Source organism: Sinohyriopsis cumingii, chromosome 10 (assembly GCF_028554795.1).
Source record: "Sinohyriopsis cumingii isolate HCF-2022 chromosome 10, ASM2855479v2, whole genome shotgun sequence".
NCBI lineage: Eukaryota > Metazoa > Mollusca > Bivalvia > Unionida > Unionidae > Sinohyriopsis > Sinohyriopsis cumingii.
In genome coordinates, this window is record NC_142970.1 from 60,941,891 (window position 1) to 60,957,554 (window position 15,664).

The 15,664-nt window shown below is 35.2% G+C and overlaps 1 protein-coding gene across 11 annotated transcripts in view; it reads left to right on the plus strand.

Annotated features, from left to right (window-relative positions):
* Positions 1-15,664, plus strand: part of LOC149790230 (uncharacterized) — a 54,047-nt gene that overhangs the window by 12,647 nt on the left and 25,736 nt on the right. For 5 of the 11 annotated variants that reach the window (XM_089972256.1, XM_089972258.1, XM_089972249.1 and 2 more), the window contains 8 exons: positions 2,728-2,769; positions 6,309-6,356; positions 6,835-6,885; positions 7,345-7,392; positions 7,756-7,788; positions 9,633-9,659; positions 10,307-10,333; positions 12,201-12,227. In XM_089972256.1, the coding sequence (XP_089828382.1) occupies positions 2,728-2,769; positions 6,309-6,356; positions 6,835-6,885; positions 7,345-7,392; positions 7,756-7,788; positions 9,633-9,659; positions 10,307-10,333; positions 12,201-12,227 (303 nt within the window). The remainder of the gene's footprint in view (positions 1-2,727; positions 2,770-6,308; positions 6,357-6,834; positions 6,886-7,344; positions 7,393-7,755; positions 7,789-9,632; positions 9,660-10,306; positions 10,334-12,200; positions 12,228-15,664) is intronic. The other 6 variants (XM_089972250.1, XM_089972251.1, XM_089972253.1 and 3 more) reach the window with 6 other exon arrangements.

Here is a 15,664-nt window from a genome sequence, read left to right on the forward strand (position 1 = left end):
ACTGGGTCAAAGAACTATCAAAGATCCGCCCTTGTTCGCCTTGAAGAATCTGGGGAACATATTATCGCAAAAAGGATTATTTCGCAACAACGAAATCTGGATGCTTGCCGAGAACAAATGCACAGAGCAGGTAGACGCTAGCCTCATGGCGCAGATGAGAACGACAGTGCATATGTGCCGAGAAAGTATTCCAGATAGACAGTTTCCTGGTTTAATCGAACTTCATATAAAATCTCCCCCTCCCCCTACACACACTCTCTCTCTCGCTCTCGCTCTCGCTCTCTCTCTCTCTCTCTCTTTCAAACTCTCTCTCTCTCTCTCTCTCTCTCTCTCTCTCTCTCTGCCTGCATGTCTTTGTGTCTCATGTCTTATTACCTGAAATCGAATTAAATTATAAGATGAAACAGTCATTGATCAGTCCACTCCAGTTTACTTTTGTTAAAATAGAATTTTCAGTTAATGAACTATAACACTGAATGAATGGAATAACTTAGCAAGCTCATTACTCAAAATACCAGCTGACTTGTGCTCTGTGACAGGATGATATGTAAGTTTGTATTAGTTGTTTTAGAGGGACAATGGTCGCTCAGCCCTGCAGAATGAGACCCTGGCATACAAGAAGCATGGGACTGTGTCTGAGATGCAGGCAGCAGCCTCTTTAGTTTGCAAGGTGAGGATTCAACAAAGGGTCCATACTTTACCATACCTGTGCATTCTCCTGGATGAGTCTTTGGATATTGCTTTGCACCCACACAAAAAATGGTTATATTTTGTCGAACTGTTCGTGTTGGGAAGGCAAACACTGAATATTTAGCTAATGTGAAGGTGCAAGATGGAAAATCTAAAACAATCACAAATGCCTTGGTGGATATTCTTCAGGAATACGATATTGATATTAAGAAGGTGATTGGTTTGAGCACTGATGGGGCAAATGTCATGATGGGTTCAAAATCTGGGGTGGGTGTACGGCTGAAAGAGAAGAATAAAAGAATGGTGAGTGACTGGTGTATTGCTCATAGATTAGCCTTGGTAGCATGCTGGGATGCAGCAAGCATAGCATACATGAAAAAGTACCAGTCTGTTTCGGTCACAATCTACAACTTATTTTCATATTCAGCTTGTAGATATCAGAGGATAAAGAGACATGTGCCAGATTATGGGAAAGAAGGCGGAAAGGTTAAAAAAAAAACTACCCAGGTGAGATGGCTGTCTCACCATGATGCTGTGCAAGCCATTGAGAGCTGTTAGGGATGTATAGTTCTTGCACTTGAGCAAGAAGCATCTCAGAACGACTCTGCAAATGCTTCAAAAACAAAAGGCATCCTAGCCGAGGTACATGCATACAAGTTTCTAGCATCTACAATGTTATTGCTTGATGTCCTGCAAGAGGTAAGCAGATGCAGCAAAGCATTTAAAAGGAGGTCATTGACATTGATCAGGTAGAACATATGCTTGATGCTACTTTGGAAGCACTCAAAGATCATGTCAGCAATGTAGATGGATACACACCACGTGTGACTGAACTAAATGGTCAACTTAACATGTCAGGAAAATACCAAGGTGTACAACCCAAAGAATATCATCAGCTTAGTAAAGAGTCTGTGAAAAATCTCGGAAAAGAGTTTGTAGCATGTTTTGAATCGGAGATGAGAAAAAGATTCTCCGCATGTGATATGCAGATTTTGAAACACCTCTCTACAGTACTCAATCCTAGATAGTTACCTCAAGGCACTTAAGAAATAATAACCCATGGTTCCGAGTCCTTGGAGAGGCTCATTGAACAGTTTGGAACAGAAGTGAATCCTCTGATTGACCGTGATGAAAACAAAGCATCGTTCCGTTCCTTCAAACGCTACATTTCAAGACATAAAGAGAAGGGGCTGGCTAAAATCAGCGAACTCCTTCTTAAAGAAGGAGGGGATATTTTCTCCAACTTTGCTCAGCTTGCTGATATTAATCTGGCCACCCCACTTACCCCTGTGCCTTGTGAGAGAGGGTTCTCTGCCCAAAATTCTATACATTCACTCAAAAGAAACAATTGAAGTCTCTTCAAGAGAAAATGCTATACATTCACTCAAAATAATCAATCTTTCATTGAAGTCTCTTCAAGAGAAAATGCTATACATTCACTCAAAATAATCAATCTTTCATTGAAGTCTCTTCATGAGAAAATGCTTGTTAGATGTGAAGTCAAACGTCCTGACTTTGACAAGCAAGAGTTTGCAAAAATATCGTGCATCAAATTTCAAGAAATCTGTTCTAGGAAGAAATAAAATTTAACAATAGTGGGAGTGTAAATTTCCTTTGAGAAACATTAAAATGATTATTTGACAGTTAAGATTTTTGTTGATTTTTAATTTTAGTTCGAGATAAAGGGAGCATGAAATACACATTGTAATTTCATATGTTCAGGTAAAATAGATTAGAGGTGAGATGAATATTTGTCAGCATACTTTTGGCCCCCAAATTTTTCATGTGACCCCAAGTTTTGACACCAAAGTTTTTTCTCCCCCCTCAGTCTTTCACTCCTAGGGGATACAATGAATTATATATATATATATATATATATATATATATATATATATATATATATATATATATATATACGAATTGCATATCGACCAAGCAACGATATGGAGCAAGCTCTCTCTCTCTCTCTTACACAGACAAACACACAATTTGTGTACACTTCATTGCAGTATATATTTTTTCTATCGTTACTTTCAGCCCCTAAATCAACAAATGCCACTCTAAACAGGAGCACATCAGGTAATACTTACGTATTCTTATTGTCTTACATATTTGTACAAATACGTTCATAAGCACATAACCATGCATGCGTATCCCGCAAAGCTGACCAATAACAACAAATACAACTGGAATTCATATAAAAGATACAGACTTCAAAATATATGAATGGTTTGCCTACATTTTCATCCAAACAACCCTAAGTATCTCTAAAACACACACACACACACACACACACACACACGCACGCACACACTTGCAATTTTGTGTACACCTCGTACTTCACAGAAAAGATATTTCTCTCTTGTTACGTTCAGCCACCAATCCGACTAATGTCATGCTCACGCTAACCAGTAATGTCATGCTCACGCTAAGGGCGTGTAATGTCGGCTTTTTTATTTCTCGTGTACATAAATGACCTATTGAATGAACTAGTAATGACTAATTGCGGAATAACAGTGAATCAGATGAACATACCTGGCATGCTTTTGGAAGACGACACTACTCTACTAAGCTCTACGCTGAATGGATTGCAAATACTCGTGAATACTGCTTATCAGTATGCACAGAAGTGAAAATTGAAATATAACTCTAACAAGAGTAATTGGATGATATTTAGTATAAAAAAAAAAATGAAGTGTACTCATCAAATGGAATTACTCTGGGATCACAGAATATTCCTAGAGCAAAAAAAGTGAAATATGCAGGAGTTACCTTTTCACAATCAATGAAAACTAATGATCGTATAGTCTATTCCTACGATAAAGCTAAACGTGTAACAAACTCACTATACTCATTTGGATTAAATGCAAATGGGATGAATCCTATAGTTTCTGTGAAAGTCTGGGAAAGAGTTATATTGCCGTCTGCTTTGTATGGCTCAGAACTCTGGTTTAATATGTCATATCAGGGCATTGAATCAATGGAGAAAATACAACGATATTTCGCCCGGAGAGTACAAGGTTTCCCTCAAAGATCGCCAATTGGATCTACGACATCATGCTTGGAGATGATATCAATGGAAGCTCGCATAGATAAGCAAAAACTCGTATTTCTTGGTCGCATGTGTAGAACATCAGCAAACTTAACTGCTAAAAAGGTTATCCTCCGGGCTGTTGGAAATTTGATTTTTGACCCCCAAGATAGCTACAACTCTTTTATATATGATATAAATACTGTACTCAAAAAGTATGATTTAGAAGACTATCTCAACGACTTTATTTTCACTGGAAAATTTCCAAACAAAATAACATGGAAAAACTTATTTGGGACAAGAATACAGATATTTGAGGAGAGAAAACATGAAATGAGTATCAGAAATCCATCAGAGGGATTCGGTAGATTTTTAAAAATTAATCCAGGACTAAAAATGCATCATCTATGGAAAATAGCTTACACTGACTCAAGCAGAAAAATGGAATATGGGACATTAATTCGTATTCGAGGAATGCAAGCAAGACCTGAACTGTGTCCCCTATGTGGCAAAATGAGTCATGACCGTATTTTGCACATTTCGATGAATTGTGCCTTAACCTCAGACGACAGAAACCACTTGATGGAAAGTCTATTTTCGTATATGCCTCCAGTGATTTACCGTGATTTCTGTGATCAGATCGATGATGTTATACTGATTATACTACTTGGTGGTTTAAATGATATATCAGAATGTTTAGAATTTGAGGCATGGATAAATATGATCAGACTATCTACCAAGTATTTCATTAAGATAAAGGATATTATATATTCGATTCAATAGAGAACTCACACAGAATATAAGGAAAGAAATACTTGTACTGGATTGCAAAGCGATTAGGAAACTAACTATTTGTGTTGTGAGGATACATTTTCAAATGTTCTATCGTATATATATATATATATATATATATATATATATATATATATATATATATATATATATATATATATAGTTTAGCAATGATTTTAATTTATTTATTCGTTTGCTATCGGAAATAATTTAATAAGTAACGAATCCACTATTTTTGTGATTCTATGTATTTAAATGCATTTCATTTTTGTCTTAAAATCTTCAGAAAATGGAGGAATAAAAGAATATCATCTCTCTCTCTCTCTCTCTCTCTCTCGTGAAAATTCTCTCCCAAACTTTGGTGCAATCCATATTCATACGTCACAAAATATATTTATCTCTCATTACAGCTTTAGCCACGATACTGACAAATACCACACACGTTCCAACTATTTTTATCTTGCAGATTCAAAAACCACGATCCGAACCAAACATTTATGCATGCGTATTCCACAAAGCTAATTAATCTCTCTCTCTCTCTCTCTCTCTCTCTCTCACACACACACACACACACACACACACGCACACAGACAAGCACACAATTTGTGTACACTACATACATCGCAGAAGAGAGTTTTAATTCCTGGTACTTTCAGCAACGAAACCGACTTTTGCCACGCTCACGCAAACCAGTTACTCATCAGCTAACGCTTAAATACTCTCTTTTCTTACATATTCCAACAGATGCATTCATAAACGCATAATTATGCATGCATATTTCGCATTGCTATTAAAAAACGACACACAACAATTGTGATTCGTACAAATAATACTACTTTCAACACATGCACATCAGAGTTGAAATGTGTGTGTGTGTGTGTGTGTGTGTGTGTGTGTGTGTGTGTGTGTGTGACACCTTAGGTGTGGTCTGTCTGGCCTAGTTTGGTCTTTCTGTTGACTTCGGGGTGAGGCAGAGACCAGTGTTATACTAATTAAAACACTACGTCATATTGTAATCTACTGTTTATATCCAATATACACACTAATTTTGTCCACCTCTCCGAATTCTACACTAATTCTACATTTTTCTCACCATATTTGTCTCTTCAGAATATCCATCCATCACTCCATTATGTATATTAGGTATCCCTTCTCTTAACTCTCCATCTTGTATATCTCTGTCTGATTCTTATTTCCAACTACATCTTATTTCTACTGTCCCTTTTTCTTTCTCTATTCTCTTTCTGCTTTTTTTCTGCTTTGTGTCCTTCTGCCTTTCTCTACCCTACACTATATATCTTGTATCTTTTTATGTACACATATGGTAACCCCACACCCTTTCCCCACATACAGAATATGATTGGCTAACCATTACTAGATGAATGACAGCCTTCTTCCACCCAGATCATGCCATAACTAAATGGTACTGAAACAGCAGGAATATGTCATGATGCTGACCTGTTTAACCAGATTAAACCCAAAAACTTGACTTACTATTGAATTTTTTTCAGATCCAACTTAACATTAGTTTCTATGATGCTGACCTAGTTACCCAGATTTATCATTGTTTCCCTCATTCATATGTATGTATGTATGTATGTATATATATATATATATATATATATATATATATATATATATATATATATATATATATATATATATATATATATATATATATATATATATATATATATATATAGTGTGTGTGTGTGTGTGTGTGTGTGTTGCCCTTAAATAATTATGCACTTCATACATGTCTCACAATAGACTGATCTCTCTTGTCTCTTTTTAGTCACGATACCGACCAATACCACGCACATGGCAACTAATATCGGATCAGGTAGTGTGTGCATACTCGTTTGTTTTTATATACTCACAAAGACACCATGAAAAACACATGCACGTGCATTCATATTCCGCATTACTGTTCAATATCAGCTTTTAAAATAACTGCGATTCTTACAAAAGATACTGACTTCTCCGTCTCTCATACACGCACAGTCACGCACATATACACACATGCTACTTTGTATACAATCCATATATCGGAAAATATATTTGTGTCTCTTGTAACATGCAGCCACAAAACCGACCAATAGCATGCTCACACTAACCAGTATCACATCAAGTAACGCCTGATAACTCTTTTTATAGACAAAAATAAGTAACTCCCGACTATATATCTCTCTCTCACACACACACATGTATATTGTTGTAGTGTGTGTGTGTGTGTGTGTGTGCGTGTGTGTGTGTTGCCCTTAAATAATTATGCACTACATACATGTCGCACAATAGACTGATCTCTCGTCTCTTTTTAGTCACGAGACCGACCAATACCACGCACATGGCAACTAATATCGGATCAGGTGGTGTGTGCATACTCACGTTTTCTTACATACTCAGAACGACACGATGAAAAACACATGCACATGCATGCATATTCCGCATTACTGTCTAATAGCAACTCCTAAAATAAAAGATACTGACTTCTCCGTCTCTCATATACGCACAGTCACGCACACGTACACACATGCAACTTTGTATACAATCCATATATCGCAAAACATATTTGTCTCTCTTGTCTCATACAGCCACAAAACCGACCAATGGCATGCTCACACTAACCAGTATCACATCAAGTAACGCTTGATAACTCTTTTTATAGACAATAAAAGTAACTCCCGACAATAGCTCTCTCTCTCTCTCTCTCTCTCTCTCTCATGTATATTGTTGTAGTGTGTGTGTGTGTGTGTGTGTGTGTTGCCCTTAAATATTTATGCACTTCATACATGTCTCACAATAGACTAATCTCTCTTGTCTCTTTTTAGTCACGAGACCGACCAATACCACGCACATGGCAACTAATATCGGATCAGGTAGTGTGTGCATACTCATTTTTTCTTACATACTCAGAAAGACACGGTGAAAAACACATGCACATGCATGCATATCGAGCAAAGCTAATTAACAGCCCATTTAAAATAATGGTGATTCATACAAAATAAACGTGCTATATATATATATATATATATATATATATATATATATATATATATATATATATATATATATATATATATATATAGTACTACATCTCAACCAAACAACCATGAGGAATTCTATTACAAAAAATTCTCTCTCTCTCTCTCGCTACACACACACACACACACGCACACACACTTGCAATGTATGTACACTGGATGGATCGCAGAATCGATTTTTCCTCTCGTTATTTTCAGGCACGGAAACGACAACTGCCAGTAACATTTCAGGTAACGTTTGCACACTCTTTTCTCTTAATATTCGAGCAGACTCGTTCTGAAACTCGTAACATCACATGCATATTTCGCATAACTGTTCAAAAGCGACAACGTGAATAAGTTTGTCCTCTCTCACATTCACACACGGATACGCACACAAATACGCATTCACATATGCAAAACTGGTAAAGAAGTACAGTTGTATTCGTTAGGTGGGCTTTATTTCTTCACATGATACGTACATGAGAGTGAAATCCTTGCGTACTTTATGTTGTTAATGCAGCTATACAGCTGTTAACAGGTATCTATCACGCACACACACATGGACAGACTTACGCTCTTATTGTATTGTATAGTTATGGGGGGGGGTAGCACTAAGTGTCCTTTCATTTATGCCACGTTTGATAGATGGCATGTTGTCTTCATTTTAATTGTGAAATATTATGCTTGCGTTTAACGCGAAGAACCTCTCTCTCTCTCTCTCTCTCTCTGACATTAGCTGCGTTCTCTGTCTTTTATTTCCCTGCAGCAAATACAGGCACAAAGTGCGAATAGTATCCTTGATTACTTCCATAAAAATACAATGTTGAAATATTCAAGTTTAGTGTCCTTTACACCTTAATGATACGTTTTCGTGTGCGAAAACAGCTCCACGCCACACACATCATATTTCCTAAAATAGTAATGAAATTACACAACTCGAAGGATTAGGAAAATTACACAAGTGACTCACACACCACTGGAATAGATTTCTGTCCACTAGTACAGCTGGACTTGAGTTCCGCGGGCCCCTTGTCTCCTTTCCTCGGCCGGACATGTTCATGAATTTAAAAGTGCGACATTCGCACATAAAAGCGGGACTGTAGTGGCTCCATTCCTACAGTCCCGATCAATTGAAAATCTCGACCTTCGAGATTTAACCAGTCGCGAAAGCACTAGTTGCGTAGGCGACTTAAATCCTTTAATTGATTGATATTTCCTAGCCTCATCAAGATAACGTACAGCACCATAAAGACACAAAATACACAATCATGCCTCTTCCCGTTTCCCAAGTTTTCTTTTATAACTTGAAAACATATTTCTTTGCTGTTTAGATCTCATATCTTTAAGTATAATCATTTATAATCTAAGACTCGTCACAATTTGAAATTAGACATTCCTTCCGTTTATTAGAGGGAATCGCTTTTGATGAACCGGCTCTTTATTACGTACTCTTATTTGCTCTCTTTCTTTTCCACAATCGACGACTTTCCTAGACCTACTCCTATGATGTCGCGATATTTGTAAGTTCTTCACATGTGAAAGCAGTAATTGCCGGTACCAGTACGTTATTTGGTCCATTCTGGTCATTCGAAAAGTAGGCAATCAGTTGAAACTGATTCAATGGTTTAGTAGAGATGGTAATTTACGGGAGTTTTTGAAGTAAACGAAAGTGTTAAGAAGTGAGTTGCGTCCGACAGCATTATGAATGTCTCCATTATATACAGTATGGTTTGACGGTTGTTTTGTGTGGTTGTTGCTCTCAACGGATCCAAAATAAACCAGTTAAACGGTAATGCAGATGAATGAATCGGCGATACACCACGTGTGACCTGATGATGTCACAGTTGTATTTATCACAGCAATTCTTGTAGCTTATATTATCGACGCAAATGTTTGAAAATAATCGACTGTAGTTTTAAAAATGCCTTTTAGATCTTAAGAAGAATATTTCTTTATATTTATATTCACTTAGTGTATTTACTTATAAAACATATCAAAACTGGAGTTCGTTATCGTTTAAGAGTATAACAGACAATTCACAAACCTCATGTGAATACAAACATCCATTAATCCTCTTTATTTATTATTTTCAGCTCAAACTTCGATAAATACGACACTAGGTAATTCTTTGTCTAATTCCTGGAATATATAGAATATTAGAAATCTTATAATAATAATAATAATAATAATAATAATAATAATAATAATAATAATAATAATAATAATTAGTAGTAGTAGTAGTAGTATTGTTGTTATTGTTGTTGTTATTATTATTGTTGTTATTATTATTATTATTATTATTATTATTATTATTATTATTACATTTTCGATATACTATTGAGTCGAATATCAAAATTAAAATACATGAATCACAAGTTAGTACACGCTATACAAACACATTTTGAGTTAAAACAATGTTATATCTTTGTGTTTAAAAACAGTGAGGGTTGTATATGCTTTACAATCATCAGGTAAAAGATTCCAGATTAAAGCACCATTTATTTGTAAGATAGCTTAATAGATAATGATGAAAAAATATTAGAACCATGACCAAAAGTGAGTTGGAATAAGATAATCGTAAAAATTATTTTTTATCTTTTATTTTAAAACAATGAACTTAGAGAAATTATATTTACATTCACTTAGTGTATTTACTTAAGAAACATATCAAAACTGGAGTTGGTTTTCGTTTAAGAGTATAACAGACAATTTACAAAACTCATGTGAATACAAACATCCATTAATCCTCTTTATTTATTATTTTCAGCTCAAAATTCGATAAATACGACACTAGGTAATTCTTTGTCTAATTCCTGAAATATATAGAATGTTAGAAATCTTATAATAATAATAATAATAATAATAATAATTAGTAGTAGTAGTAGTAGTAGTAGTAGTAGTAGTAGTAGTAGTATTGTTGTTATTGTTGTTGTTATTATTATTGTTGTTATTATTATTATTATTATTACATTTTCGATATACTATTGAGCCGAATATCAAAATTAAAATACATGAATCACAAGTTAGTACACGCTATACAAACACATTCTGAGTTAAAATAATGTTATATCTTTGTGTTTAAAAACAGTGAGGGTTGTATATGCTTTACAATCATCAGGTAAAAGATTCCAGATTAAAGCACCATTTATTTGTAAGATAGCTTAATAGATACTGATGAAAAAAATATTAGAACCATAACCAAAAGTGAGTTGGAATAAGATAATCGTAAAAATTATTTTTTATCTTTTATTTAAAAAGATATTTGGTTCATTTCAAAATAATGAACTTAGAGAAATTATGTTACATGCGCCTATGATTTGTTTTATTCCGAGAAGATTTTCACCTTCGATTGTACAATAGTGATTAGAATTAATAGTGTCCAGTTAACTTTAGGTTTAGCATTCAGGAACGGCCCTAGGCCGATTGAACCTATTTGGCCCACAGGGGCCACGCACGTTAGTAATGTTTAGGAATACATCTGTAGAAAGAAAGTAATTTTAAAGCAATGGAAGAATATTTTAAGTTCAATATCATATAAAGCTTGTTTAAAAGTTTATTTCCAAATGCCTTGCTATCAGGAGCCCAGCGCGTAAATCAAAGGGGCCCAGCCAAAATGATCCAAATCAGTCCCCGCGTTTGCTAAGGCCGGTGCTAACCGCTCCGGTGGCCTAGTGGTTAGAGCGTCCGCCTCGGATGCGGGAGGTCGTGGGTTCGATCCCCGGCCGAGTCATACAAAAGACTTACAAAAATGGTACTAACAGCTGCCTCGCTGGGCGTTCAGCATTAAGAGGTTAGTGTTAGGACTGGTCGGCCTGGTGTCAGGATAATGTGACTGGGTGGGACATCGTGCTACATGTCTGCAGCATGATGCTCCAGTTCTAGACATCACTATAAACTGCTACAATGCAGACATCGTAGCGATATGACTAAAAAATTGTTAAAGCTACGTTAAAAATCAAAATCACATCACATCACAAGGCCGGTATAGCATTAATGAATTTTACTTTGCAATCTTGACGTCATGTTATGCGTCATATCAGCCTGGAAACCGTCCAGTACCACGCAAATGTCAACATGTTAGAGGTCAAGTAACCAATCTCTATTATCGTCTCTTTCACGTGCACTCACATACATACATACATATATACATACATACATACAGACAGACAGACAGACAGACATACATACATACATACAGACAATGACATAAATAGTGACACTGGCAAACATTTATACTATAATAACGAACATTCCTTATTTTTTCAGTTAAGAAAGACAAATGTTACCATACTGATTCTGACATTGTAGATTTAATTTTAAAAAACGGCAACTAATACAAATTTCCAGCGAAATTTAAGTCTTTGTTTATTTGTTTATTTTGTTTTTCGATTTTCTTCTCCACATCAAATGACAACAAAGTATTGTATATATATATATATATATATATATATATATATATATATATATATATATATATATATATATATATATATATATATATATATATATATATATATACAATGAGACAAAATATTTCATACTTGCCAAGCTTTTTCTATCAATAAATCAAAACACCTTCAATAATAAACTGCTCTGATTCGTTTTCATCAAATCAAACGTTGTATGAATGCAAAGGTGAAATGTTGGTTTCCACTTTCCAGGAGAAACATCGATAAAGCCTACAACAGGTAACCCTTGCTTGTCCGTTCTACTCTTCTGATTTCGTAAATACTTTCTGTTATGCAATTTTCATTGCAAATATGCATAATTAAGTAATGTGCTAGCTTGGATATTGACAGGTTTGGGAGGGAGCATCGCTTCATCTTTATCATACCATTTAAATGCTCAGGTTTTCCACTCTTGGGGGTGGTTTTTCTTCGTTGTTTTTTTGTTGTTTTTTTCTTCTTGTGTGTCTTTATTCTTCGTTTAGTTTTATGTTTTGTTTTTTGTTTTTTGCATAAAAAAGAAAGAGATTTTATAAATTCTATCGTCAAATGCCTGCTTTTCTAAATCACGTTTAATTTTCAAAGTTCAAAATTAATATTATGGAATGGTCTCTTATAACATGAAGGTCGTCACTTTAAATATAAGTATAAAACAATACAATTGTATTTGTTTGAATATGCAAATTATGCCGCATTGATGTTTCTCTGGTGTTTTTTCACTTATTATTGGCCATATTAGTGAAATAGTACGAACATATATATCATCCATTGCAAACGTTCAAAATTGTATTGAAGGCCAAAGAACATAAGTTACTCCCACTGTAAAATGCATCTAACAAAAGCTGCGGAGTACGACTTTTTCAAGATTGGTTACCAATTTCTAAATACTTTGTTAATGGGAGAAACTTATGAAGCAGGAAACAAGGGTAACATTAGTACACACGCTTTCGCCAAATGCAAAATTAACCTTCAGTTGATATGAATTAGAGATATTTTCCAATTAGCCGCAACTGATGCTGTTAACACGTATGTTATCATTTCGTTTATTAGACCAAATTGACAACTGATGATTACACAAAGTATCCGTTGTTTTTATGTGACGTCACAAAACATGTTCACTCCCTCTACCGCCATTTTGATTCCCTAGCCACGAAAACCGGCACTTAACAGCATTGTTCTTCCCACATAATTATTAAGCGCGTCTCATTTTGTGTGTAAATATATCCAAATACATCTCATTATGTTGTGCATGCCCACTGCAATAGACCAAATTCGTGACGTTTCACCTATTTCCTTCAAATAAAAGATTAAAATGTCAACCGTCTTTGTTATTCGTTCACAAACAAAAAGATCCATCAATAAACAGACGCATAAAGAAATGTATACACAAATAAGTAGAGACGTGTAATGAATTTAAATTTTATACACAAACAAGTAGAGACGTGCAATGAATTTAAATTTTATACACAAACAAGTAGAGACGTGTAATGAATTTAAATTTTCATGGGCTGAAATCAATCATTAAGTTATCGTTCAAGTTCAAAAAACCAATCGTTAATGTATAATTTCATATTTGTAAAAGCATTTCAACAATACTCGGTTTTGACATTCGACATCAATTCATGTTTCATTTTAATACACTGAAAATGAAACAGGTCTCGCTTTCCTTCAGTATCATCCTACGTCCATCATCTACGCCACAAATACAATATTTGACTGTATTATTCAATTGGTTAAGCTATTTCTAGCACAAGCACTGCTTTCGCGAAAAGTATTTGTACATAAAAGTTCTGGCACTGTGCACATGCTATGAAATTTGAATTCCGTAACTGATACCGGAGACGATTGTCCGGAAATTCAAGATGTCAATCAAGGGGACGTCATAACAAACTTTTTAAAAAAAACAAATCACAATATTTTCTGTTTGTCAGAAAGAACTGCATTTCTATTTGATAACCTCCATTTTCTAAAACTCTGCCTGTTGATTTGTCAGCGGAAATAAACTTAATTTTTTTGTACCACATCGTTCACACTTGCCCATAAGTGCTTGTCGTTTGTTTTTTATTGTTATAGTTGTTAGTCCACTTGTCGGGGTATGCGCCCTGCATTTTATACAGTATAGATCCATATTATAAGTATATTTCGACAACATGGATGTAATTGATTTTTCGGCAACAAAAAAGCGAGAACCGGTTAAAATCATCCAATGCTGCCAAATTCTATCCGAATGATTATAATTGGACCGTCGGGGTCTGGTAAAACACAACTGTTACTTAGTTTAATATTGTGATGGTTGAAATGGGATAAGTTGTATTTAGTTGCACCATCAGTTGATGGTCAACGATGTTACAAAGCACTCAAGGATTTTAATGAAAGCGCGAGGACGATAAACGACGAGGATGTTATTGAGTTTATTACTGATATTGATGATGCACCGTCAGTGAATGACCTTGATGGGTTTATTAATAATTTAGTTGCATACGATGATGTGATGCTGGATAAACAATCAAATCCAGCTCGGATATTTTCTCGAGGAAGACATAAAAACACAGACGTGATTTATGTTACTCAACGATACACACAAATACCTAATGTGATCAGGGATAACTATAATATTTTTGCTGTGTTTAACGGAGTTGATACGCATACGTTGAGAAATATTCATCAGACATGATGTAGCGGAGACATGGATTATAATCGTTTTAAAAATTTATTTAGTAAAGTGAGTTAACCCCGCATGGTTTTATAACGATAAATGTACATGATCCACGGTCGAGATATCGAATCGGTCTTGATGTTGTTGTTGTTGATGTTGTTGTTGTTGTTATAGGGTTTAACGCCATTTTTCAGCACAAGATATGCTATACATGGCGGCCAGTATTAATGGCGGAGGAAGCACCTGGCGGAAACCCCGGAAAGAACCACCGACCCACGAGAAGCTACCGGCAAGCTTTCTCACATACCCACATTGGCTTGATAAAATATTCGGCTGAGAGCAGCAGGGAGGGTGCTGTCTCATACTCGGTACCCCAGTCAATAGCTGATATTTTTTGCGATTTTTGTGGGGGTTTAGAAGGCTTATTTTGCGATTTTGTGTGGAGATTTTGAAGGCTTAATTTGCGATTCTGGGGGCAAGTCAATTAGAGTCTGTTCACCCTCCCTGCTGCTTGAGTTATCTCCCCTTTCACTTTCTCTTACTATTTTAAACTTTCTCTCCAGGTCATCTTTGATAAATAAAATGAAAAGATTATATCCATGATTTGCTATTTCGAAACATAGTGAATACATAAAGTATGCAACACCTGATAATGAACAACTAACATAATAAAGATACTATGTGGATGTCGAAGATCAGATCGTCAGAAATGACAGCAAACAACTGTATAGAAGACTTTCCATATTTAAATTTGATTTTAGTTTCAAAGAAGTGTCATTTTTAAAAATAGATACATTTCAAAAACTCTCATCTCTCCCCTGCGTAATACGTATTTGTTTTCTCTCTGGTCAACTAAGTTCAGTTACATGATTTGTTTTTTCTTCCTTGTGGTTTTTTTTTTTTTTTTTACATTAAGCGATGCAAAGCACGTGCATTGGAACTGAGGGGAAGGTCAAATATTGTTAGTTATTCTCAGATATTAAAACTAAGCGTTTCAATGGAAACAATAAGTTAGCTTCTATCT